This window comes from Terrapene carolina, unplaced genomic scaffold (assembly GCF_002925995.2).
Source record: "Terrapene carolina triunguis isolate 2854851 unplaced genomic scaffold, T_m_triunguis-2.0 Scaffold17, whole genome shotgun sequence".
NCBI classification, from domain to species: domain Eukaryota; kingdom Metazoa; phylum Chordata; order Testudines; family Emydidae; genus Terrapene; species Terrapene triunguis.
Window position 1 is genome coordinate 14,036,494 of NW_020664368.1, and position 27,393 is coordinate 14,063,886.

Consider the following 27,393-nt stretch of genomic DNA (forward strand, 5'->3'; position numbering starts at 1 on the left):
ACAGAGGGAAAACAGGTTTTCATCCAGACAGGCGATAAGGTGTATATCTCTCTATCTAAATGTAGGTTTCAGAGTAGCAGCCGTGTTAGTCTGTATCCGCAGAAGTGGGTTGTAGCCCACGAAAGCTTATGCTCTAATAAATTCGTTAGTCTCTAAGGTGCCACAAGTACTCCTGTTATCTAAATGTAGTATTATAAGCCGACTAGGGTGACCAGATAGAAAGTGTAAAAAAATCGGGACGGGGATGAGGAGTAATAGGTGCCTATATAAGAAAAAGCCCTGAATATCGAGACTGTCCCTATAAAATTGGGACAATTGGTCACTCTAAAGCCAATGCAATGGAAGACCCATTTTAGAGTCAACAGGAAAGGAACACACAGGAAAAAACAAGCCATAGGGTTTAGCCTGCCTATGTGCAAAGACAATGAACTTTGGTGGGGTGAGGGAATATGTAGGAGACAAGGAAGACACCTCTTTATCCTGAACATAGGAAGCAACAGGGCAGTGTAATTACATGCTTGAAAACAGGATCTCCGACAGACTTTGTTGAAATGCTGCAAAGAACATTTCGGGTGAGTTGAACTTATTTAGACAGAAGGTTGGCCTGTTAAGTCTAGTCTCTCGGAATTTTGTTGTGATTTTGTTTTATATGCAACCCTTCCATTATCTTGATCTTTGATAAAAAAACTGATGATTGTTTTCACAATGTATCTCAGTGCTGTGGTATTGTATGAGGAGCTGATCCTGAGTTGAATCAAAGAAGCTGGCATGTACACAGACCCCTTGGAGACAGTAGACTTGGTATTACTGTGAGTGTTAAGTGGATAAGGGGCGGGACATTACTGGGAAGCACTTTGAAGGGGCTCAGGGACTGGGGTACATCTATTGTTAACCTGCAAGGCAAAGTAAGGGCTGGCATAGCTCAGAAGAGATTGTTTAGATGGCTAACCGACTGAAGGTGTCAGGGAGATGATGTCCAGTTAAGTACAAGCAAGTTTCCCTCTCACTGGAGACAAGGAGGTAACAAGATGACATGCAGCCTCGGGTGCCCCCAGAACCATTACAACTGCTCTTTGCTGGCCCTCCTATTTCTTCCTGATAACAGCCATGGGAGTTAGTAGCCCTCTTTCATATCAGCACTCATTTGATACCATATCCCCAAGCTCCTGTGTGGTTGCAGGACCACATGGGTGCCCACCTTGGTGGAGATTGCTACTGAGAAATGTGTCTGTCAGTGCCAGGAAAGAGGTGTTGTTGATGGATACAGCTGAACAAGAGCTTTACCTGACTCTTAGTATGCAAGGAGTGAAGGTGGCCTTCCAAGGATTGGAGAGGGGAAAACAAATACACTCGGAAGTTCTGAAGATGGCTGATGGGGTGAGGAGCCATCTGGGATCCCCAAAGAGGAGTTACAAAGGAAAGGAAAACCATCCAGCACAGAAAGGAGCTAGGAGGTCTCAAGAAACTAACTGCCTCCAGCCAACATTCTAGCATCTTCTTCCCTGTATTTTCCCCCTTCTCCAGAAAACACCAAAGGCAAGGAAAGTAAGGAAGGGGGTCCCCTCAAGGCCAGTGGAAGGGACAAGAGACAGGAAGGAAGAAGAGAAATGTCCTGGAAGGAAATTAACATCCCAAATAGTTAGGGCTCAAATGGTGACATCCTGGCCCCATCAGAGGCAAGGGCAAAACTACCACTGACTTCAACAGAGTCAGGATTCAACCAAAATATTTCTGGCTTACCAGTGAGAAAAACCTGAGTCCCTCAAAAAGGTCACCATTCAGGTTAATAGCCAGGCTGAACATCCCCCCCAAAATTGCCCAATATAGGAAATACACAAGACAAGGCACCAGATTCCCTGACTTAGCTAATATTAAGTCAGCCAGTCACAATATTATCTTTTGTGTACTGCAGGCTCATAAAGAGGGACAATTGGTAATCAATAACCATGCAGCACTGGCGTTTCACAGTACTTGGGATGAGAACTAAAAAAAATGCATCCATTTGTGACATCTGCGGTAAGTGAGCCATAAGCATTGTACTGTGTGTTTGTTTTATGGCTAGGTCAAGTGTGTTGGTCACATTGAACTAGGGCAGCTTAGACATTTTTAAGCAAATGGGGCATTCAGCGTTACACAAGGAATGAACTTGGCACAACTTTCCTTTGAATTTGGGCTTATATACTAGACAACAATGAACACATAGAAGACACATTCTTAAAACTCAGATAACTACTTAAAATTGTCATAGGCGTATATTTAGACAATAAAAGAAACAGTTACAATTCCTGTACAGTACTTAGCTGTTTTAACTTTATCGCATGTTTGTACAAACAGGGATATAACACACAAAAGAAAGAACTTTATTTCATGAATAAAGGTCAGGGTAGTCTTCAGAATATGCAGTTTCATACAATTTAAAGTACATTGAACAAGATTCATAGATCCAAAAAATTCCATTAAATTATATTGAGCGATTATGTGCTTGATAATATTTAAATATATATCATTACAAATAAATAAGGTATCTATTCACATGCCATGCATTACTAGAATGTGCTTCAATACCTGGGCACAACAAATTGATTTCAAAGTGGCTGTGTTCTATGGAGCATGATGTTCGGAGTGAGGGACATTACCTTCTTTTGAATTCTTTCCAGTCCTAAGGCAACCAGAACTTGAGAGCCTGTCTGGTAGTTAAAGAGCTACTTTACACTCCATCAATCAGGCAGCAGTACAAATATTACAACTGCAAATAGACTTTTACATTAAGTGATACAGTTAGTGAGAGCATTAATGCTTCAAAACATAATGTACAACATGCTACAACATGGGCCCAGTCCTAGCAGATGCTGAGCTTCTCCTACAAGGTGGTGATGACTGTTCTCAGCTTCCATTGACTGCTAGGTCAGGAGAAGGTGCTCAGCTCCTTGAAGGAGCCGCTCAGCATTTTGCAGAATTAGGCCACATGTCAGCACATAAGTTCCAGTTGTCTCCAGGGAAGCTATGTGGGTAGATCAAAAAGAGAATGAGCTGCTAATATGCACTTGTTAAAGTTAATTATAAAGCTGATAGTTAGGAGCATTGAAGCACTTGCAGTTTGTTGTTTTTACTAATTATGGGCAGGGCCGGCTCTACTATTTTTGCTGCCCCAAGCAAAAAAAAAAAAAAAAAAAGCGGCTCAGACTGTGCCGCCCCAAGAATGGACGGAATGCCGCCCCTTAGCATGTGCCACCCCAGGCATGTGCTTCCTCAGCTGGTGCCTGGAGCCAGCCCTGATTATGAGCCAGACACCAATACCCACTAAAGGGCTTCCATTGAAGCCAATGGACTCAGAATCTGGCCCTCTGCTGTGTTGTCACTGGCCTCAGTGCAGTACAAAACAAAGAATGGTCCTTGCCCCAAAGAACTTAATAGAGCATAGTAAACAGCTATACTAGGGAATACATTTCCTGAAAGCCAATTTTGCAGAATTAGGAAATGCAGTCAGTAAACTGGAGGAAAGTGAAGCTGAAGGCTTTGGCAGCGGGGTATAAACCACGTAGGGCTTGGGGGACAAGGCAAGAAGCCAGAGGCACTATCGGATTGTGGGATAAACACATTATTTGCTAAAATGATCAGCAGCGAAATATAAATAATGCTAACAGTTAAATTGTTTTCTTTAGCTTTCAGAGTTAAAAAAACATCCTAAATCCGTTCCTCTGTCTGAGAGCTATTGGCCGAGGCAGTCTGTAGAGTAAGGAAGACAGTGCATTGGTTCACATTTTCAAGGTTTTCTTCGCAGCAGAAAGGGCTAGAAATTTTTCATTAATGAAAGCTGAGGTTTTGGAGCCCAAAAATCATTCTTTAGAAAGGGCTATATGCCACAGCATATTATTTAGCTATGGAACCACAGATTACTAATGATACAGTAGTCTTCAAATGTATTGTGGGCTGTTGAGGAGAAGACTGTGATCAATTGTTCTCCATGTCCATTGAAGGTAGGACAAGAAGTAATCAGCTTAATCTGAAGCAAGGGAGATTTAGGTTAGATATTGGAAAAACTTTCTAACTATAAGGGCAGTTAAACTCTGTACCAGGCTTCCAATGGAGATTGTACAATCCCCCTCACTGGAGGTTTTTAAGAACAGGTCGGACAGATAGCTGACAGGGATGGTCTAGGTTTACTTGGGCTTGCCTAAGCACAGGGGGCTGGACTTGCCATTTCTGTAATTCTGTGAAGCCCTGATCATATGTGCTGTAGTCTCTGGGTAAGGCAAGGAGTCTCACACCTCAGCAATAACTAAAGGTAACGGAGTGTGGTAAGGAGAAAGGTATGAATGCTCTTTTGTTTTGGCTGCGTGTGTTGCACAGCACTGATAGTATTTATTTGGCAATATCACAAACACAGCCACACACAGAAGACAGCCATATTTTATAATTAATCACCTGAATTGTAACTATTCTGTGGTCATAGAGAATCTGTCCTACCAAAGATCAGTCCTTCCTATGACCATGCTGTATATCATGGGAGTGTTCTCATGGCAATGGGAGCATTGTTTGTTATCTTATGTGGCATGCATCACTGTAGTACTTTCCCCCTCCATACTGTCATTCTAAGAGTTATGCTTGGTCATGTCATCCCCTTCTTTAAATCCCTCCAGGGCTGCCAACCCCTCAAACTGCTTCAGAATTAAACTTTCAGTCACTGTCTTTAAAGTCCTGTATGATTCTGCCCCGCCCTACTTATCTGATTTTAAAAATAAATAAATATCAAAGCAGCCTGTGGTTTATCTTGCCACACATTTCTTTAAATGTGTACATCTGGGGGAGGGAAAATGCACCCACATTGCCCAACTGAGGGAAGCAGTCTGGAACTGACACAAGCAAGGCATCCACATACAGCCCAGCTTGCTCACCAATAATTGTCGGTAATGCTTGGCACCAACCCATGAGAGCTGAAGAAACATTTGAATAATCCTGGACATTCATCAACATTTTAGGACTCTGCAAGGGGGGGACGGGGAAGAGCTCCTTGTCTGGCACATCAGTGAATTCCTCAGCATTTCAATTGTGGGGGTTTTTTTTGTTTTTTTTTTTTAATTTATGGGATTTACACAACAGTGCTAGTACCAGGGACTGAGCCAACCAATTAGTTGTAAATAAAAGAGTACTCACTGACTACATATTTAGGGCCAAATCCAGAGCCCATTGAAGTGAGTGGCAAAACTCCCATTTGCTTTAATGGGACTAAGACATAGTATATTACCATATAAATGGTGAACTGATTTTTTAAAAAATTTAATAGCTGGTGAATATACTAAAGACTTACAATTACAAATGAGTAACTTGTTTAGAGTGAAATTAAAAAAAAATATATTATTTCACCTGCCAGGATCCTAGCTTGTATTTCTGTGTTTTCCTGCAAGAGTTGATGACAACACAAACTATGGAAGTACCAGTAGATTAAGGAATGCGGCTCCTATTTGGCTGTGGAAATGTTATAGTCAATTCTTACTGGCCAGAGAGGGAACTCTGTTCCTGATGGGTAAGCAAATAGGAACTAGTTTTCAAATAGTCTTCTTAGAAAAGGCCCTTATTTTTTATTTTAAGGCATTTTGAGAGATGTTTAGGATCTCAGTTTTTCTATTTTTAATGTGCAATTCATTTAATCTCTAGGTTTTGAAACTCAGCACAGTCAAAAAATAGTTTACATTTCTCATTACCCCTTTATCTCAGTGTGTTTCTTTTACTATAATGCAACAAAAAACTATTACATGACCACAGTGATTGATCTTTAAAAATATCCCCATTTACTACATCACAGTATTTTGACATTACTGTGGTATCTTCTATACTTAAAGTTGAAAATACCACAGACTACTCTGACATAAAACTGCAATGAGGTAAATGCAGTTTTTTTTAGTGGCCACTAAGGTTACTAATCATGATGGGGAAATGTTTCCTTACTGCCGTTTGCCAATGGCTCCTGGTTACTCTGTGTGCATAGGTTTGCCTAACAAAGTAGGGCAGATGCTGACACCCTTAACTCCTGGTAAGTGGTACCTTGCTCCTGAAGTTCTACAGGACTCTTTTTCAGTGAGGTCCGACTCACCATAAGAGTCACTGAATAAGGCCCTAAATGTTTGCCATTTTCTCTATGTACCTTCCTCATCCAGGACTAGGTGAACCAAATGGATATGTTTAGAAGAATAACTTATATATTCGTAATGAACCACCACCAACAACAAAGGAAATGAAAGGGAATAAAGTCCCTTAGGCATTTGCCCAAGAACTAACACAAGACAATCAGGAATTCAGAACATTTATTGCAAGAGCTGAATAACTGTAAATAACGTTGAACTGGCAAAGCAGTAACAAGGATAACTGTTTAGATATTTATTCTGTCAAAGTCATCAAACACCCCTCACAAACTGACATAAGTACTGCAATAAGCAATGCACCCCTAACCCATTTTATGTCTTTATACTGTGGAGGAAAAAAACTGTGAACTGCTATATACAAAAAAAACCTTTTTTTTTTTGGTAAGAACAAATTAAATTCAGATTACCTAAATTTGTTATTTTAAGACTGATCAACTGTGGCATAAGATAATTTTCCCTTTTTTTTCGTAAGGACTTTTTTTTTCTTTTCTTTTTTTCTTTTTTTTTCTTCTTTTTTTCTGCATGCTATTTATTTGTTTAAATCATCTGTCATGCCTTAACAAAAACCGCCTAAGAATGTCCAGATTTGGATTTGTTTTACGTGCAACTTAGATCTTATTAATAGTAGGAGTCACTCTGCTGGTTTGTCTGAAGTGACATGACGCCGGTACCTGCCAGGCATTGACCAACTATGATAACAAACAGTTAAACAGCAATAATTAGAGTTTTAACCCTTAGTTTCCCCAACTAGCCTACCAGGAGAATGCTCTGTTACATCATGAAGGCACAACACATTAAATATTCTGTGGCTATGGTCTAAAAACACTTGTGTTACTACAACATTAACGCAGATGAGGATCAACACAAATGCCGCTTTTTCAGCAATACAAACTGTCTTAGGTATAGACACACACTTGCCCAATTAGAAAGAAAATGATCCTTGTATTTTGTTTCTCCAAATTTCCCTTCTTCTACTCCAAATTAGCTCAATGTTACTTTTCATTAATTGTAAGACTACGGTTAACTGATCAGGGTTCCTAAATAAATGCCATCTGACGCTCCTTTGCCACCCCCCACATAGCTAACTTCTTTTTTCTTTTTTTTAAATTCCCCTGCTTTGCAAAACAGAATGGAAGTGAAATTAAAGTTATTAAAGTTTAAAGCCCTTGCGTAAATCCTTTTGTTTCTTAATATTTGCAAACAGTTTTGCTTGCTAGAATGCCAGCATCATCTGCTGTTAAACAGAAGCAAGAGGTTTTTTGTTTGGTTTATTTTTTAAACACAAGTGTTTTGAGTTCCTTGGAACTTTGTGTGTCAGACAGACTACTAACACAGAAACACCATCACTGAAATTAAAAACAAAACAACAGGAAGCAAATGAAAAAAAGTAAAAAGCAACTGTGAAACAAAGAATTATGCTACAGTATCCTTTTTAGGTGAACGTTATAAGTACACAAATTTTGTTAGTAATAATTGTTCCTATTTACAAGTATTTTGAACACTGATTGACTTACAAGTGTCCACTAATGTTGTTAATAGCACAATAGGTTTAATGTTTATAGTTTTAGTTGTTTTGTTTGCAGTATGATATCAAGTATAGCAGTCCCAGCACAGATCAATGACAGCAAGAGCACAATTTTCTAACTGGATATGCTTTTCAATCATTATAATCCACTGAACTCTCTTTCTTGGTCTATCACTCTCCAAATGCATCTTCTGTTGTTTGTAGCAGCAGTCCAGGGTCAAAAAACAAACAAACAAAAAAGAATATTTGCAAACTGGAGAGATCTCTGCAGAGTTTAATCATGTCTATTTAACAAAACCACACAACTAGTAGAAATACTCTTTTGTGTTGCAGAACATTATACTTTCCATTGGGCTAACACAAAGATATGCATATCTCTGCTATGTGAAGCATAGTTCTAGAGGTCTACCCAGTACATAAAGCTCTGACACACACACACACAGTATTAGCAAGTCTAAGTAGACTAAAGTCATTGATCCAAAGTAGCCATTTCTTATAGCTGGTGCTCCTTTGGACTCTCAGCAGGTCCTGAGGCCTGTTTATAAGACTTCAAGTTAGCCAAAGGAATGTCAGTCATGTGATTGCCAGTGTTGAAATGGCCCTCACCAGAACCATACTGCTTTCGGTCACTGAACTGGTTTCTGTTGCTATCTTCTTTCCAGGTTCTTGTCAACGTGTGTCCATTCACTAGTTTGTCCTTCTTAACCCATTCTTTCTGAGGTGCAAAGGTGGAGAGAGGAGACTTTGGCTGCTGGTATGGACCCAGGCTGGGAGGCATCCAACAGTTATCGGAGTGACCCAAAACCAGGCATTCTTGAGTACACATCTCTGTAGCTTCAGCTAATCCTCGTGGACCAAGAGGCCCATCTGCAGAAGACAACAAAGGAGACCAAAAAAAAAAAGAAAAAGAAATAGTGTTAGACTTTCACTTTGAAAATATTGCTATCAAAGCTGCATGTACTCCTGACATTTGCTAGAATGGGAAAAGTAATTGCAACGTTCTTAACTCTACAACCAACTATGCCACTGACTTAAAAAAGCGACATTATGTCAATGTCACAGTGTCAAAATATACTTGCATGCTAACAGAGAGTGGTTAACTGTTATTAAGGTCATTGGTGAACTGTGACTTTTGTGATCAAAACATCTTCTATGTCATTGCCTGTATACTTCCCTGTTCCTCAAAAAGGGAATGATGGATAAATTAGTCATTAGCCAACAGACTCAGACACCGGATAGGAATCAGTTCCAATCCCATTTTTAAGGATTCCTTATTAAGGAAGTAAACACTTGGGCAGACGAAAAAAAGTGATGAGCAAACACAATGACACAAATTCTCTATGAGACCTTATGCCAGGGGTGAATTGGCATAGCCCAGGCATGCTCTCATCTCGCCTGCAATTTCCAGGTATGTGGGGCCCTGGATGTAGGAGCAGAAATGCTAGGGAATTCTCAGCTGGCTAGTTAGGTCTAGATCAGGGATCGGCAACCTTTGGCACGCGGCTCACCAGGGTAAGCACCCTGGTGGGCCGGGCTGGTTTGTTTACCTGCCGCATCCACAGGTTCGGCCGATCGCGGCTCCCTCTGGCCGTGGTTCGCCCTCCCAGGCCAATGGGGGCTGCGGGAAGTGGCGCGGGCCAAGGGATGTGCTGGCAGTCGCTTCCCGCCGCCCCCATTGGCCTGGAGTGGTGAACCGCAGCCAGTGGGAGCTGCAATCAGTTGAACCAGCGGACGCAGCAGGTAAACAAACCGGCTTGGCCCACCAGGGTGCTTACCCTGGCGAGCTGCGTGCCAAAGGTTGCCGATCCCTGATCTAGATCCTACCACTCTGCAGCACCTGAGTGGTACAAAGTAAACAGAATGAGAAGATGAGAAAATCTGTACCATTGTCAAATTGACTTGCCACATACAGATCCCCATTTGGTACACTAAATAGATGAAACACATTAGTCCCACTGGACATGAATACGCATCTCAAAGATTTGCTATAAAACTACATAAATCAAAGGGTACACACAATGTGAACTTTCCGTAACTCACTTGTGTTTTCATGGTTTTCTTACATGCATGAATATGAGACCACAGGAGATGGACCATGCAGTCTGTAATATGCTATGCGTATTAAAGACCCATTTAATCTTTCACCCACTACAGAGAGCACAACTAGCCTGCTTCAGAGGCCTGACTATCAGTTCAGTGGACAAGTCACTGATATCTCCAGAAAGTGCTGACCTTCTCCCCAGTCTTAGCATATTTCTAAGGCCTGGTCTACACTATGAGTTTAATTTGAATTTAGCAGCGTTAAATCAAATTAACCCTGCACCCGTCCACACAACGAAGCCATTTCTTTCGAAATAAAGGGCTCTTAAAATCGATTTCTGTACCTCCTCCCCGACTAGCGGAGTAGCGCCAAAATCGATATTGTCATTTCGAATTAGGGTTAGTGTGGCCGCAATTCGATGGTATTGGCTTCTGGGAGCTATCCCACAGTGCACCATTGTGACCGCTCTGGACAGCAATCTGAACTCGGATGCACTGGCCAGGTAGACAGGAAAAGCCACGAGAACATTTGAATTTCATTTCCTGTTTGCCCAGCACAGGAGAGCACAGGTGACCACAGAGAGCTCATCAGCACAGGTAACCATGCAGGCCAATAATCGAAAAAGAGCACCAGCATGGACCGTATGGGAGGTACTGGATCTGATCGCTATATGGGGAGAGGATTCAGTGCTAGCAGAACTTCGTTCGAAAAGACGAAATGCCAAAACTTTTGAAAAAATGTCCAAGGGCATGATGGAGAGAGGCCACAATAGGGACTCAGAGCAGTGCCGCATGAAAGTCAAGGAGCTCAAACAAGCCTATCAGAAAACAAAGGAGGCAAACGGTCGCTCCGGGTCAGAGCCGCAGACATGCCGCTTCTACGCTGAGCTACATGCAGTTCTAGGGGGGGCTGCCACCACTATCCCACCTCTGACCGTGGATTCCGAGGCGGGGGTAATCTCATCAGCCACACCTGAGGATTCTGCGGACGGGGAAGAGGAGGAGGAGGACGAGCTTGTGGAGAGCACACAGCACTCCGTTCTCCCCAACAGCCAGGATCTTTTTCTCAGCCTGACTGAAGTACCCTCCCAAGCCAGTAGCCAAGACCATGACCCCATGGAAGGGACCTCAGGTGAGTTTACCTTTTAAAATATAAAACATGGTTTAAAAGCAAGCATTTTTTAATGATTAATTTGCCCCGAGGACTTGGGATGCATTCGCAGCCAGTACAGCTACTGGAAAAGTCTGTTAACGTGTCTGTGGATGGAGCGGAAATCCTCCAGGGACATCTCCTTGAAGCTCTCCTGGAGGTACTCCAAAAGCCTTTGCAGAAGGTTTCTGGGCAGTGCAGCCTTATTCCGTCCTCCATGGTAGGACACTTGACCACGCCATGCTAGTAGCAAGTAATCTGGTATCATTGCATGACAAAGCCTGGCAGCGTATGGTCCCGGTGTTTGCTGGCATTCAAGCAACATCCGTTCTTTATCTCGCTGTGTAGTCCTCAGGAGAGTGATATCACTCATGGTAACCTGGTTGAAATACGGGAATTTAATTAAGGGGACAGAGGTGGCCCTTCCTACTGGGCTGTTTGCCTGTGGCTGAAAAGAAATCCTTCCCTGTAGTAAGCCAAGTGCGGGGGGGGGGGGGGGGGGGGGTTGGGGCGGAGCTTTTCACCGTGTGGCTGGTATCATGGAAGATCGCTGCTAGCCACACGGTGCGGGGAGGGATAAAGCGATCATCCCAGAGAATTGGATGGGGGTGGGGGGTTAGTTTGTTTTCTGCTGCTGAAGGTTAACAGGAAAACTGCAGCTCTCAACGAGCTTTGCTTGGTATGTGGGAAAGGAGGGCGCAGAAGTCGAAAGACAATGGCTTACCATGGCCGCATGCAAGCCGAATTCTGTTGCCCGGACCTGCGTCTGTGATCTCTAGCAGCAAAGCCACAGGCACTCAATATTAAGAGGCAAAATGCAACCTTGCACAGAAATCACATGTGCTATGTAATGTGAATAGTGTTGTTCACCAAGAAAGAGTATAAGCATTGTTGTGTAAAATGTATCTTTTAAAAAAATTCTCTCCTTTTTTCCCTCCCTTCAGCAGCTGCAAATTTTTCAAGCCTCCCTCCTCCGTCCCGAAGGCTGTCTCAGATAAGGAAAAAGAGGACGTGAGATGAGATGTTCGCGGAAATCATGGAATCCACCCACAATGAAAGAGCTCATCTGAATGAGTGGAAGGACATGGTTTCAAAGTATAGGAAAGATGCCAGTGAACGTGAGGACAGGAGGAACCAACGTGAGGACATGAGGGACCAACGTGAGGACAGAAGGGACCAACGTGAGGAGAGGAGAGACGCTCGAGATGAGAGGTGGCGGCAGGAAGATCAGAGGAGGCAGGATGCAACGCTGGGGCTGCTGCGTGAGCAAACAGACATGCTCCGGCGTCTGGTGGAGCTTCAGGAATGGCAGCAGGATCACAGACTGCCGCTGCAGCCCCTGTATAACCAGCATCCCCCCCTCACCATGTTCCATAGCCTCCTCACCCAGACGTGTAAGAACGCCGGGGGGTGAGGCTCCGTGCACCCTCCCATTCCACCTCAGTGGACAGCCCAAGCAAAAGGCTGTCATTATTTTAACCTTTTTTTAGTGGCCTTTTCCTTCCCACCGATCCTCCTCCCAAACCGCACCCGGGCTACCTTCTCAGTTCTCTCCCTCTTTTTATAATCAATTAATAAAGAATACATGATTTTTAAACGATAGTGACTTTATTTCCTTTGAAAGCAAGCTGTGATCGAAGGGGGAGGGTGGGTTGCCTACAGAGAATGAGTCAATAAAGGGGGCAGGTTTTCATCAAGGAGAAACAAACAGAACTTTCACATGGTAGCCTGGCCAGTCATGAAACCGGTTTTCAAAGCTTCTCTGATGCGCCGCGCTTCCTGGTGTGCTCTTCTAATCGCCCTGGTGTCTGGCTGCGCATAATCAGCAGCCAGGTGATTTGCCTCAGCCTCCCACCCCGCCATAAAGGTCTCCCCCTTACTCTCACAGAGATTGTGGAGCACACAGCAAGCAGCAAGAACAATGGGGATATTGGTTTGGCTGAGGTCTGAGCGAGTCAGTAAAGTGCACCAGCGACCTTTTAAACAGCCAAATGCACATTCCACCACCATTCTGCACTTACTCAGCCTGTAGTTGAACAGCTCCTGACTCCTGTCCAGGCTGCCTGTGTATGGCTTCATGAGCCATGGCATTAAGGGGTAGGCTGGGTCCCCAAGGATAACTATAGGCATTTCAACATCGCCAATGGTTATTTTCTGGTCCGGGAAGTAAGTCCCTTGCTGCAGCCGTTTAAACAGAGTAGTGTTCCTGCAGATGCGAGTGTCATGAACCCTTCCTGGCCAGCCCACATTGATGTTGGTGAAACGTCCCCTGTGATCCACCAGTGCTTGCAGCACCATTGAAAAGTAACCCTTGCGGTTTATGTACTGGGTACCCTGGTGCTCCAGTGCCAAGATAGGTATATGGGTTCCATCTATCGCCCCACCACAGTTAGGGAATCCCATTGCAGCAAAGCCATCCACTATGGCCTGCACATTTCCCAGAGTCACTACCTTTCGTAGCAGCAAGTCAATGATTGCTTTGGCTACTTGCATGACAGCAGCCCCCACAGTAGATTTGCCCACTCCAAATTGATTCCCGACTGACCGGTAGCTGTCTGGCCTTGCAAGCTTCCACAGGGCTATCACCACTCACTTCTCAACTGTGAGGGCTGCTCTCATCTTGGTATTCTGGAGATTCAGGGCACGGAAAAGCAAGTCACAAAGTTCCATGAAAGTGCCCTTACACATGTGAAAGTTTCGTAGCCCCTGGGAATTGTCCCACACCTGCAACACTATGCGGTCCCACCAGTCTGTGCTTGTTTCCCGGGCCCAGAATCGGCGTTCCACGGATAGAACCTGCCCCATCAACAACATGATCTCCAAAGCGCCGGGACCCGCGATTTGAGAGAAGTCTGTGTCCATGTCCATGTCCTCATCACTCTCGTCGCCACGCTGCCGTCGCCGCCTCCTCCTTGCCTCGTTTTTCTGGTCCTGGTTCAGCATAAACTGCATGATAATGCGCGAGGTGTTTACAATGTTCATGACTGCTGTCTTGAGCTGAGCGGGCTCCATGCTTGCCGTGGTATGGCGTCTGCTGTGTTCACCCAGGAAAAAAGGCGCAAAACGGTTGTCTGCCGTTGCTTTCATGGAGGGAGGGGTGAGGCTGTACCCAGAACAACCTGCGACAATGTTTTTTGCCCCATCAGGCACTGGGATCTCAACCCAGAATTCCAATGGGCGGGGGAGACTGCGGGAACTATGGGATAGCTATGGGATAACTACCCACAGTGCAACGCTCCGGAAATCGACGCTAGCCCCGGTACATGGACGCACACCGCCGAATTAATGTGCTTAGTGTGGCCGCATACATTCGACTTTATACAATCTGTTTCCAAAATTCGAATTCTGTAAATTCGGATTAATCCCGTAGTGTAGACATACCCTAAGTGAGTGAACTTGCAGCTGAGTCACTGATCTGATCAGACTGGATTTACACATAGGGTAAGATGTTCCAAAAGACTGATAAACTGCCACATGTCTTTGTTACCTATTTCTCAGCATCTGAGAATATATACATCCAATGACCAATGCTTGGTCATGATCCCTTGCTAGATATATGATGATTTTGATGAAGACCTTCAATAGGGAATCCTTTCCTTGACTTCAGAGCAAATCACCGACCTAGACCTCCAGGCAGTCCAAGAGTTAAGAAGCATTTTTTTCTTGATTAAACAGTGAAGTGACAGGAAGGAAATTATGGATTGATTTTGAGAATGAGGTTAACCAGATAGGCATGAATGCTGAAGTCATGAAGATTAGCATTAATCAGAAGAAAAATACAGACCACAGAAAGACCAGTCTGTCAGGGCTGTGTCAGCACAAAGATGCCTCCATAATTGTGAATTTGGCCAGTAATTATCACTGAAGATATTTAAATGAAGATGTTTGTGCTGCAGCGAAAATGGAGATTTCAGTCTCTTCAATTGCAGCAAACACAGCATAGCAGGTTTATTTTCAAATCCCCAGATCATCCTAATTAGTCTAACTGTAGCTGCTATTCCTTTTAACATGCCTAATGTTTTTTAATCTTCCTAGGCTGACGGCCTCATGAGATCCTGTGGCAGTGAGTTCCACATGTTAATCATCTGTTGCATTTAGACTTAGTTTTAGCAAATCTAATTTAGATGCATTTTGTTAAAAAACACGTCAACTATTGTTTCCTTTATCCTTATCTCTGAATATCTTTTCTTAAACTGTGAGGTCAATGGGGCAGGAACAACTCTTTTTGCATATTAGTATCTAAAAGTAGATTCTGGGTACTATGGCTAACAAAAGTAATTATGTCTTTTTAACTAGATGAGCCATGAGTGGAAGCTCCTGCAATCCTTGTACAAGCAATTGGAATAATTTAAGAAATATATATACCCAATGACATTGGGGCAATACAAGATGAAATAATCAGTTCTGCAATAATTTAGGGTAAGAAAGTGACTGCAAAGCAGAAGTTTAGCACAAATTTCAAGGAGAGCCAATAATCTTGGTTTTAAAATAAGAGCTGTGATAATTCACGGGAAGAGAGAGATTCTTGTTCTATAAAAGCCCCTCTTTGAAATCGGCACTATACAGCTATAATCAAATTGAGGCAAGTACTTAGTACAAAAAAGCTATAGTAAGTAAAGGAAGTAATCCCAGTATATTGTTAACATTTCCAAAGGTTATCTATAGGTTAAAAGCTGATTTTTTTTTTCTGCTGACAACAGAAATTTAATTTTAATTAGGTTTTTCCCATTTTCACAGGAAGAAAGTGAGAAGTGGCAAAACTCTTTCCAACCGGCCTGATCACACAGTAAAATGCTATCTTGCTGACCCAAGGAGGAAAGGTTTGGCAGGGATTAAAACTTTCAATACACAAAGAAAAGCCTTCACCACAGAGGGACACAGTTCAAGAAATACAGTGCATGCACCCTGGGCTTCCAATTTGCAATGTAATAACAGGTTAACAAGAGAACCCTCAGCTCCACATTCACGAAGTGGATCTGTTATGTTGCCCTGTTTAGCTAAATAAAATAAAATGAAGTTCAAAGAGATATGGCAATCATTTGAGTTTAGAATTTAAATGGGTAATAAGCTGTTTTTACTTAGGACAAAATATGCATGTGGACCTATAAGCCATGTCAAATTAATCTTGGAGAGATTTACTTCATGTGTTTAGCTTTCCTTAGTATGAGTCCTAGAGTGATAATACAGTTAATCTCGGAATGGATTTCCTCTGAAGTTGGTGAAGTTTGTGGATAGTTTTGAAATATTTGGATGAAAGGTACTATTTAAATATCTATTACTAAGAACAAGGGGCTGTCTAATAAACAGAGACAGGATGGTGCTGTGGAGATAATCATCTATTTTGGAGGAACCCGGTGGGTGAGGTAATATCTTTTAGTGGACCAACTTCTGTTGGTGAGAGAGACAAGCTTTTGAGCTACACAGAGTTCTTCTTCAGATCACTTTGGAAGGGGCATTTCCCATATTTCTGGTTAGCCAAATGTCACTTTCTTTCAAATGCAGACAAGCCTGACAGGATTGTAGTACTCTCTGGAGAGGGAAAATCTTGCTCTTTGTGGGGTGTCACCTGCAAGTATATGAGCAGAGTTTTGGCTCTAGCACTCACAGTGCAGGCCTGGGAGCCAGGAGCACTCCGGTAATACTCATTCCCACTGTAGACTTGGAACAAGTCACTAATGCTCTCTGACTCAGTTTCCCCAGTCTGTAAAATGCAGACAGTGTTTACCAGTCTCACTAGAGAATTGTGAGGATTAACTATGGAATAATTAGATAAAATGCCTTGAAGGACTCTATATAATTTTTAATCAGCAAATAACATTTTCATACATTGCCTTTAAAGAATCACAACATAAAAACAGCCTCTTACTTTTTGTTTGAAGTGATGCTACATTATGTGTACACCCAGGGGTACATTTCAGATTATAGACAATATCTTTTAATACCACACTAATGGAATAACAGTATATTCCAATCTGGGACAAGGACAGTCTCATTTATAATGTGTACATGTGACTATCATCATAGGCACCATGATCTCTGATTAGGGCATTTAGATGCAACCACAATACATTTAATAAATCTTACTAATAATCACTATGATGCTTTGGACGCTCTGCAAAACCCCGATGCAAGATGTATGTGATTTAGAAGAAAAAATAATTAATTTTGGAGAAAATATGAGCTCAGCACAATAAAAATAAAACACAGTAGCATGGTTTTCTTCAGTTCCTGCCTTGTGTAATTATGTTCTCTGTGAAGACAGTTCATTCCTTCTTAAGAGTCTTCTTAGTATTCAGTGGCACAAGTGAAATAATCGTGAACAGTATGATGGGGGAAAGAACCTTTTGGGATATGCAGGATGGTAGCTAGCGTTAGCTGTTTTGTATTGAGAAAGCACAATGTTGACTTACTGGTAATTATCTTTCCCCTCCACCACTACCAAACAATAGCTTTCACCCGGTTTTCTAAACTTGCTTCATTACTGCAAACAATGACACCACTTAAAAACCTATTCCTGATGCTTTAATTTCATAATTGCATTAATTTGTTTCCTTTCTCTGCAAAAAATGTCACTGGAATCAAGTTTTTCCACACTGAAGTACTTTATTGATATGTTTTTTCAAAGTATTTGTTCTCTGAACAATCTGTAATGCATGAGCCCGGTTATCAGTCTTGGCTGCTTGAATACATAATGACACAACTGCTGATAAAACTGTACAAGCCATCTGTCTCTGGATTTAAATGTTTTGAAAGCAAACACAAAAGTACATAACAAACACTCCCTTAAATTGTCTTTGTTACTATTGATATCAGATCTTATGCCCCCCCAAAAGCCTTTTTTATTATTTTATTCTGTTAATAGCTGTCAGGCAACTGCATGGCTTGCTGCCTCAAAAGGAGACAGGTGCAAGCAGTTAAATGCCAGTCAAATGTTGGCCATACCCTAATTGTGGAAATTCAGAGTGGTCTTTTATCTCATTTTATTATACCCAGAAGCTGAACTGTTATTTCATTGATTAACTAACTGCTGCAATTAGCAACTAGCTCCTGGCACGTTGACCAGCTGCTTTTCAACCGGCTCCTTCAAAACTCTCTTGCTCAAAGCCGGAGGCTCATTCTTTAAATGTGAAAGAGTCAAGTCCACAAGTTAAGTTGTACTCAGATGCTTTTCAGCCTCCTCTGTGAATTAGGATCCATTAGCCAGGATGCATTGCTGTTAGGTATAGTGGTGAACATGGTGTTGACCCTTTACCCCTGGCCTGATCTTAGGGAAAGTTATTATACAAGATTAAACTATATATCATGTGTTAAAACACATTAAAATGTTTTAAGATCATAAAATGGAGGCCATTAGACTTGTAATGTAAGAAGGGAAAACAAATGTAAAAGTATTTGTTGTAGGTATTTCAAAAGTATGAGGCCTAGATAAAGTACTTGACCTAGGGTTATAAGATTTAGCAATATGTATATTGTGATAAGCAAGTAAAAGAAAAAATGGCAGTTTAAGCTTGAAATACCAAATTCCTAGGGGATTTTGGAATACATGTAACCATGGAATAACCACATTTACATATCACAGCTGCTGGGAAATGTATGAGGCAAATAGCCTATGGTAGCAATTGGAACCTTAATTATGGTCCCCCAGAATGACAAAAATGGGCAGGGTGCTTAGACCTAAATCATACATAGTCCTGGTTGTGTGGGGGATGCAAGGAAAAGGGTATAAAAAGATGGTTATACCAACCCCTAGCTGGAACATTGGGATGACACGAAGGTGGTAACTAGCTCATCACTGCCCACTTATGGTGCTCTCCACTTACTGTTGTCTTCATCTTAATGTCTAATGGTCTCCATAAGATTGCGAGTATGCCAGCCTTGGAGGTGTTTTGTAATATGTATCTGTTTGTGTAGTTATGCTTATGCTTGGTTTTATTTGAATTTTAAGGTAAGTCTTCATGTTTCTGTTTGTGTGATTCACCAATCTCACTCAATAATAATATTATGAAGCCGCTGCATACAAAATCTGTTATTAATGACTTGTGCAATTTTGCATTCCAATTAATGAGAGGCTACAATGGCCACAGCTACATTTAAAATTTGATACAATCATATTTATTCATCTTTTCACACCAGACCTTTAACAAAATTCAGCTCTATTTAACCTTGGATATAAAAAGCCTTTTGTTGACTGTGCAACACATTCATACGCTGCATTGTTAAATGACCTTTCCTGAAGAGACAACATATTACAAGTTTTATAAAACCTTCCGCCCCCTCCACTTATAATTACAGAACTGATTTTCCTGCATTCCATGAAGGCTTTGCACCTACTGTATATGATAAAAAGAGGGAAAATGGTTTATAACACAAAGATGGTTCCGACATATTTTTCTCTTCAATTAATTAAAGCATTAATGTGAAAGTGCTTTCTTGAATCCTAGGTTATGTTCCAAAAAAAAAAAAAGAAAAGAAAAGAAAAAAAACAAACTCCCACGCACATGCTGTAGAATTTGCTTTTTCTTATTAGTAATTAAGCTAGCTTCTGTCACCCTTACATTGAAAGACACCATGCTCCACAGCTAGTCCCATTTGGCATTACTGAACCCAAATAAGGTTGGCAGCAGAACTGGTCCTTAATTGGGCTAGACTGAGGGACACATGCTGCCACCCTTACACATACAGAGTAGTCCCTTTGAAAGGAATCTGACTATTCATGTAGTAAAATACTAACCAAGAGGAGTAAGTGTGGCAGAATATGACCATGTATATGGCGACTGTAGCAGGCCAATCCAAAAGCATCACTTCCACTCTGCAGAAGTAATTGTCACATTTCCCAGGTTCCCCCACCTTACTCTAAGAGAAAGTAATCCCTTTACCAGGTGTAGATTACTTTCTCCCCCATGCTGCCTTAGTTGCACTGGTAAGTGTGCAGCTTCCATGCTACCTGCCTTTCTCTGCCCACTCCCAGTCCACCTGTGTGTAGGGTGGGCAGAGGGAGAGAAGATGAGAAGAAGTGCACTGTGGAACTTGTACTGTTAAGTGCATAAAGGGGTAATCTGGACAGCCTGAACAGGTGGCCTAGGATTCTTCTGCTCCTTCACTCCTCTGCATGGCAGCAAAAGGGCCAGATACAATTTGACCCATAATGAGGTCGTTTTCATTGTACAAGTTTTTCCAGACTTGAAGTGTAGTGTACCCTATGCCCTACCACATATAGCTTTCCTTCAATGAATCTTAGAGTACCATGGAGGTGTTTAATTACATTGCCATCTTGTTTCCAGTTCTTTTACAACAGATATTGCTAACAGAGTTCATTGGGCACTGGTTTTAGCTATTAGATCAGCTCAGATTAAGAGCTGGTTCGTAATCTTCAGTCCCTTAGGGCAGTGTTTCCCAAACTTGGGATGTCACTTGTGTAGGGAAAGCCCCTGGCGGGCCAGGCCGGTTTGTTTACCTGCCGCGTCCGCAGGTCCGGCCGATCGCGGCTCCCACTGGCCGCGGTTCACTGCTCCAGGCCAATGGGAGCTGCTGGAAGCAGCAGCTAGTACGTCCCTCAGCCCGCACCGCTTCCAGCAGCCCCCATTGGCTTGGGACAGCGAACCGCGGCCAGTGGGAGCCGCGATCGGCTGGACCTGCGGATGCGGAAGGTAAACAAACCAGCCCGGCCCGACAGGGGCTTTCCTTAAACAAGCGACGGCCCAAGTTTGGGAAACACTGCCTTAGGGGAAAGATCCTTTTGTTCCCTGCATGGCCACATAGTTTGAGCAAACATATAGCCCCATGTTATTTATCACAGATGGGTAGCTAACCTGCTTTCAGTTCTTTACTACCCACTTGTTACAGGGGTAACTGGATGAAATTCCATGGCCCATGTTATAGAGGAGTATTATCACTCTAGGAGTTATACAGGGACTTGTCTACATGGGGACACTCAACAAAATTTATCAGAATTAACTAAAGGTGTGAATTGAAATTGAATTAGTTAAACCACAATAAAGCCTGTGTGGACACACTGATTCAGAATTAAAGTGTCCTTAATTAGGTTTAGCTTAATTAACTTCCAAGTCCCCCTGTAGAAAAGCCCCGGAAGATCAAATGGTCCATTTTGACCTTAAAATCTATGAATCAGCAAATATTAGCAGAAAGTGCTTGAACTTTTATAAACTTTCATTGATAAACTTAGACAAATGGGTGTGTGGGAGGGGAGCTGCTTTAGAAATGTGGAAGGTGTTTGCCACAAGTCCAAATTTGAGAGTGTGATTCTGGTTTCTGATTAAAAGTTAAAACTCATTCTGTGATTTAAAAAAAAAAAAAGTATTCTAACCTGATTTAAGTGTCACATTGTGGCTGCAGAGAGAGAGTCACCTCGGGGCAGAAGGGAAGGGGAGCAAATAAGATTTGGCAAAATGTTTTGTTAACAAATAAATAAGGATTACATGTTTTACGTGTCTCTCATACCAATTTAATATTTTGGTGAAAAGTCAACATTTGTAGATGGAGACAGTCCAAATACAACAACACATGGGCAGCCAAAGCAGCAAATTCTCTCCCTGGGAGGATAATGTTATTTAGACAGATTTTATAATACACAAATAACAGATAGCATATCTTTACAAATCAGCACCCTTGCTCAGCATGATATGGACCTTATCCATCTTCTTCTCATCTGCTCAAGCTATGGCTCAGGAGGGCATTATCTCAACTAATTCTATCTTCTCAAAATTAGCATTTTTTTCTGCAATCCATTCAATTTCTGGGGGACAATCTAACAAATGAGATCTCCATAAAGGATACAAATAAACCTTCTAAATTTCACTGGATCGCTTACTGAGAACACAGCACACTTACTGTTAAAGTATTTGGACAAGAATTTGTTTTTTAGTACGCGTCTTTTTCATTATTTAGCTAAGATCCTGCTGCCTAAAAAGCAAAACAAAAAAACAAAATGAAACAAAAAAACCTCATTCCCTAAAGATGGTGCTAGATTATAACAATAACATATTTATAAAATATCCTGTGGCCACAGTCATTTACAAGCTTTTCCCCCCATACCTAATATTTATGTTACTTGATCAAAATACTTTGTTGAACAGATTTACAGGCAACATGCTGAAACAACACCAGTTTTGACACGGTTACATTTTCTTCTCTATTAATTTACCCCAAATTTACATTACTTCTCTATTAATTTACCCCAACCTGCTGCCAGTCGAAATAGCTCACCTGAAGTCTCATTTCCAAAGTTTCTATCGATTATTTCTTTATTATATATATATATTCTTATATATTTCTATAATGTTTACTTAGCTGGAGGATTTTTATCAGGAACACAAATCCATTTGGTGTTTAATTGAGATTGAAGATGTAGATATATTGTTTTAATTTTGCTAGATTGTGACACACTTACATTGAACAGTACCATACTCTACGAATAGTGCCCTGGAGTTCAAGAGGACTGCTTGTGGAGAAAGGTAGTAATCAGCGTGAGCAAGCTTGGCTGAATGCTGACAACTACAGCAACTGAGATACGTTAGCAACATTTGTAGCATTACAGTAGACCATTGTAATGTGTATTTTTTCATTTTATTTTATTTACAGCTACTGTATGTTTGGCCTCACCACCATGTCGGTTAAAATAAATGTCAGCTTGAGCCTCAGTCTGGTTAAGGTTTTTTTGAAAAGAAATCTGGATAAAAGACTTATTTTTCCCTGAGTGTCTCTCTATATTACAGCCAGATACTGATCCTCCATCTCATATTAAATACACATTACTCCATGAGGGCAGGATTGGTACTCTGTGATCTTCCCTAATTAAGGGGCAGTGTGTAACTGCACTACCCACAGGACAGGCAGGAGCCAAAACATGACTTGAAACTCACAATTCAGCCCCTGTGTTGGCCCTTTTTTTAGAAGAATCTTCTTCCCTCTCTGTCAGACATTGGGAGGAGAAGAAGGAGCTGAGTCATCTTGATCGACTGGCCCATAAGCCCTCACCAAGAGAGCGCCGATCACACCACCACATTTGTATTGTTCTAGCCATTCCTTCTGGCCAGGCAATCGGCACAATATACCAGAGCCCAGAACCCCTGAGCTGAAGCAATTTGTCATCTTTAGCCCCCCAAATAGCTGGGATTATAGGTGCGTGCCACCACGCCCAGTTAGAGCTGAGTAATCCTGTTAAAATCAATGGGTCCACTCATGGAGTAATTTGCTACTTTAACACAAATAAGGGCATCAGAATCTGGCCCCTAATCTCTCTACCCCAAATATGTTCTCTCTGCATAACTTCCAGAAAGGGAGAAGGAGCCAGAGACTCCATGAAGTCCACTAGACTTTGTCATTACCAATTTAATTAACATGGAAGGTGCTCAGCTACTACTGTGATGGGTGGCAATACAAAACCCTAAAATATATCCATAATTCCAAAAGGCTCCTTTGTCTATACAAATTATGAAGTTTAATTCTAGTACTTACTTGAATACAGCAGAAATCTGGAGGTTTACCAGACATACTGCCTGAACTATACAGATTCATAGATTTTTTAAGGCTAAAAGGGAACACTTTGATCATCTAGTCTAACCTCATGCATAACACAGGCCTCAACATTTCACCCAGTGAATCCTGAATCAAGTGTATATTGTGACTAAGCTAGAGCATATATTTTAGAAAGTCATCCAATCTTCATTTAAGAACTACAAGTGACGGATAATACATCACCTCTCCAGGTAAGTTTTTCCAACTGTTAATTACCTTAATTGATAAAAATGTGAACCTTAAATCTAGCCTGAATTTCTCTAGCTTCAGCTCCCAGACATTGGATTTCAGTATTTACTCAGAACCCACTAGTATCAGAAACCTCTCCATGTACAGTCTTATAGACTGTAATCAACTCACCTCTGAATCTTTTCTTTGATAAATATAAATAGATTGAGCTTCCTAAATCTCGCACTGTAAGGCAGATTTTTCAGACCTCAAATAATTTCTGTAAGTCTTTTCTGAAACCTTTCTGGGTTTTCAACCTTCTTTTTGAGTTGCGGACAGCAGCAGTAGACAGTGTATTCCAGTTATGGTCTCACCAATGCCACCTTCCTATTTCTGTTCAACATTCCCATGCTTATATATCCAGGAATCACATTAGCTCTCTTAGCCTCAACATTGAACTGGGAGTTTACATAAACCCTGATATTTAAGTCCCTTTCAGAGTCACGGCTTCCGAGGACATAGTCCCCCAAATTTAAGGCTGCATTATTTGTTCCCAGATGCATGTATTAAAAGATATGTTGCGTAAATGAGACAAGATTTACCAAGCAATCCAGATCTCTCTGTATGACTGACCTATCCTTATAAATATTGACCAGTCTCTTATTTACCAATCATTGTGTCATTTGTGAATCTTACCAAGAATGATTTCATATTTCCTTCAGATCAATGCTAAAGTTATTGAATAGCATTGGGCCAAGAAGTGATCCCTGTGGTAGGGCCGGCTCCAGGCACCAGACTGGCAAGCAGGTGCTTGGGGCGGCCGCTGCAGAGAGGGGCGGCACGTCCAGGTATTCAGCGGCAATTTGGCGGACGGTCCCTCACTCCCGCTGGGAGCAAAGGACCTCCCCCCGAATTGCCGCCGCAGATCGGGATTGCGATTGCGATCGCGGCTTTTTTTTTTTATTTTTTTTTTTGGCTGCTTGGGGCGGCCAAAACCCTGGAGCTGGCCCTGCCCTGTGGGACTACATTGAATGATGATTCTCCAAGCCTTCTAACAGGTAGATGAGTCTGGGATAGTTGTATTCATGAGAGAGAAGGCTGTGTATTTGTAAGTAATCTAGGCGAGACTACTCATGGCTTGGGGAATGGAGAGGTGATAGGAGTAGAGGCCTGGAGCAGCATAAGAACTGGAGACAAAAAGAGTAGTGATTAAACTCTAAGGACCAGATGCTACCATTCTTACTCTTACTGAGTATATCTTTTTTTCCATAAGGTACAATATCACATCCATAAGGGTGGCAGAATCAGCCCCTAAATGACATACAATTTTAGACTGATAGAGATTGACCTGTCTATATTGCACCTATACCAGGATATTCTGTGCGCTAACATAATTGAATACACAACAGAAGACCAGAAGACTTATAGTTTCTATCCCACTCTTTAAGTAAGCTGTTTGACTGTACATTGAAAAGACCATTAAGTATGTTGTTTGACACATAGAACCACTGAAATCTGGGCTCAGCCATCACACTTTAATAATTATTAGTTTATATTCAGCATCCTTGAAGGTTCAATCAGTATTCCAGTATTACCTGTAGTCTGGGTGTGCATGATGACTAAAAGCCACCTCCCTCCCCCTCTCATTTTCCTGCTGCCCTAAAATATAATTGATAACTTAAGTCCAAGGGCTTGTATCTCCCATCACAGTGTGTTTTCTGATGGAAAATATTTTACTGCTGTTCTTTATAGATACAATGTAATTCTCTTATTAAGGATAACAAATCCCTGTAAATGTCCACAAAAACATTGTTTCTAACAGCGTCAAGAGTTGGAGCTGGCTGAGTTCCCATCAGAACATGTCAGAAAAAAAGATCAGAGAGCACAGGAGCGTATGAAGGGGAAAGCTCCTGCTGCCATCATTCGCCAAAGATAAAGGAAACATCCAAGAACTGTAGCAAGATGTAACTTAGTGTTTTAGTTCAAGCAGCGAAATTTGTGACCAGAGCAAATGCTTCTGAAACAGATTCTTTCACTGCATTCCTACAACTTGCTTCACTAACCTACAACTATTAAACTTCCATGGACTCCAACTTCCTGTGGTCTGCTCCCAGCTGGATGACTCAATTTCAATCCTTCGCCATATTCCTTCTGTCTGTCTCTTTCTTTGAATTAACCAAATCCACAAGCCAGCTGGCTCATTTAATTCTTATTGATATTGGTTGGGGTGTCAGGTTGTTTCTCTCTAATAGAAGTGGCCTGTGATGTGAACCTTTTCTTTTTAATTTAGATAGCAGTCCAAAGTTCCTAGCTCTGAAACCTTTGGCAAGATTTATAATGTTAAGCTGTCATCCAGAACAATCAGTATGGCTTCAGTTCAAAATCTATCTTAAGTATACTTCTAATCATGTTGAAATATACCCCAAATACTATATCCATTGCAGTATATTAGCCAATGTTAACATCTTCCCATGACTCCTGAAAGAAATAGGAAAACCTACAGCTGACTTAAAGGAATAAATGCGGAACTGGAAAAGCAGACACTACTCAAAAATCATGGATTTTCTGTTCCGGTCAGCAATGATTTTAACAGCAGCCAATGTCAGTTATCATATGACATAAAAGTGTATTATGAAACCAATTCATTTATTAACAATCCTGCCTTATTTTCAGGTTCATTTTCTCTTTACCTATACCAAATGACTTTCATATTCTCTCTTTAGATTACTCATTCTACCCGCAACCTTCCCATTATGTTTCTCCTGCAAAGTAATTTGGTTTGACTATCCTTCCCAACCTCCTTTCTATCTTTCTTTCTTTAGTTCTCTTAAGCAATGGAGGCTTTTCTCTGTATGTGTCCACTTTCTATTTACTCTCAGATCTCACTCCTTGCTCTATTCCCCAGTGGACGTGCAGTCTGATATGACTTTATTGTTATGTCTTTTAAGATGTTCCAGGCTTCTGCTACACTTGTATATTTTTAAACAAACTTTTATTGAGATATAAGACTGACTTCAGCTTCCTTGCTTGCACTGTATTTCCGTGGGGCTAAATTCAGCTGTGTCACATGGAAGCCACTCCACTGAAGTCAGAGGTAATATGGATTCTAATGCCCCAATTCTGCAATTGTTTATGCATGTGAGCGACTTTATACATATGAGTAGTTCAACTGAGTTGAATGAAATTAATGAAATATGCAAGTGTTTGCAGAAGTGGAGCCTTGGGGCTGGATACACAAAAGGAGTTAGGCACCTAAGTCCCTGTTTTAGGCTCCAGTGCAATGCATAAAATTTCCTCCAAACCCTCTAGGTGCCTAAACTCACTCTGCAAAGTTTCTGCAGTAAAAATTCCCTCGGTGCCTATGTTCCTGCCTCTGAGCCACACACTGCTGCCTCCATCCAGGTATCCAAACACCTATCTGCTGCATCCAGAGCAATCCACAAACCAGAGGATGATAGGCATCCAGCCACCTAAGTCGCAAGTGGGGCCCAAGCCAGTAGATGTGCTCAGAGGTCACCTATTGGATCAGGCACATCAGGTGACTTAAAATAAAAACAGCTGTGGGAGGGGAGGGTGGGGGTGATGAACGATGATAATAATCTCCCTCATAACCTTTAGCTCAGTGGATAAGGTACTTACCTGGGCTGTGGGAGACCCTTGGTTCAAGTCCCCCTTCTGCTGGAGAGGGAGAAGGAATTTAAAGAGGGAGCTGCCACCTCTCATGGGAATGCTTTACCAATGGACTACTAGATATTCTGACATAAGGCACTCCCAGTCTCTCCTGTTGAAGCTGTTGCAGTGTGACTAAATAATTAAAGAGTCATTACAGCAGATTC

The 27,393-nt window shown here is 41.8% G+C and overlaps 1 protein-coding gene across 6 annotated transcripts in view; it reads right to left on the minus strand.

Annotated features, from left to right (window-relative positions):
- Window positions 1-7,840: 7,840 nt before the first annotated feature.
- Window positions 7,841-27,393, minus strand: part of LOC113406374 (protocadherin-9) — an 883,162-nt gene continuing 863,609 nt past the window's right edge. For all 6 annotated transcript variants that reach the window (XM_026651091.1, XM_026650995.1, XM_026650940.1 and 3 more), the window contains one exon: window positions 7,841-8,532. In XM_026651091.1, the coding sequence (XP_026506876.1) occupies window positions 8,159-8,532 (374 nt within the window). In that variant the 3' untranslated portion in view covers window positions 7,841-8,158. The remainder of the gene's footprint in view (window positions 8,533-27,393) is intronic.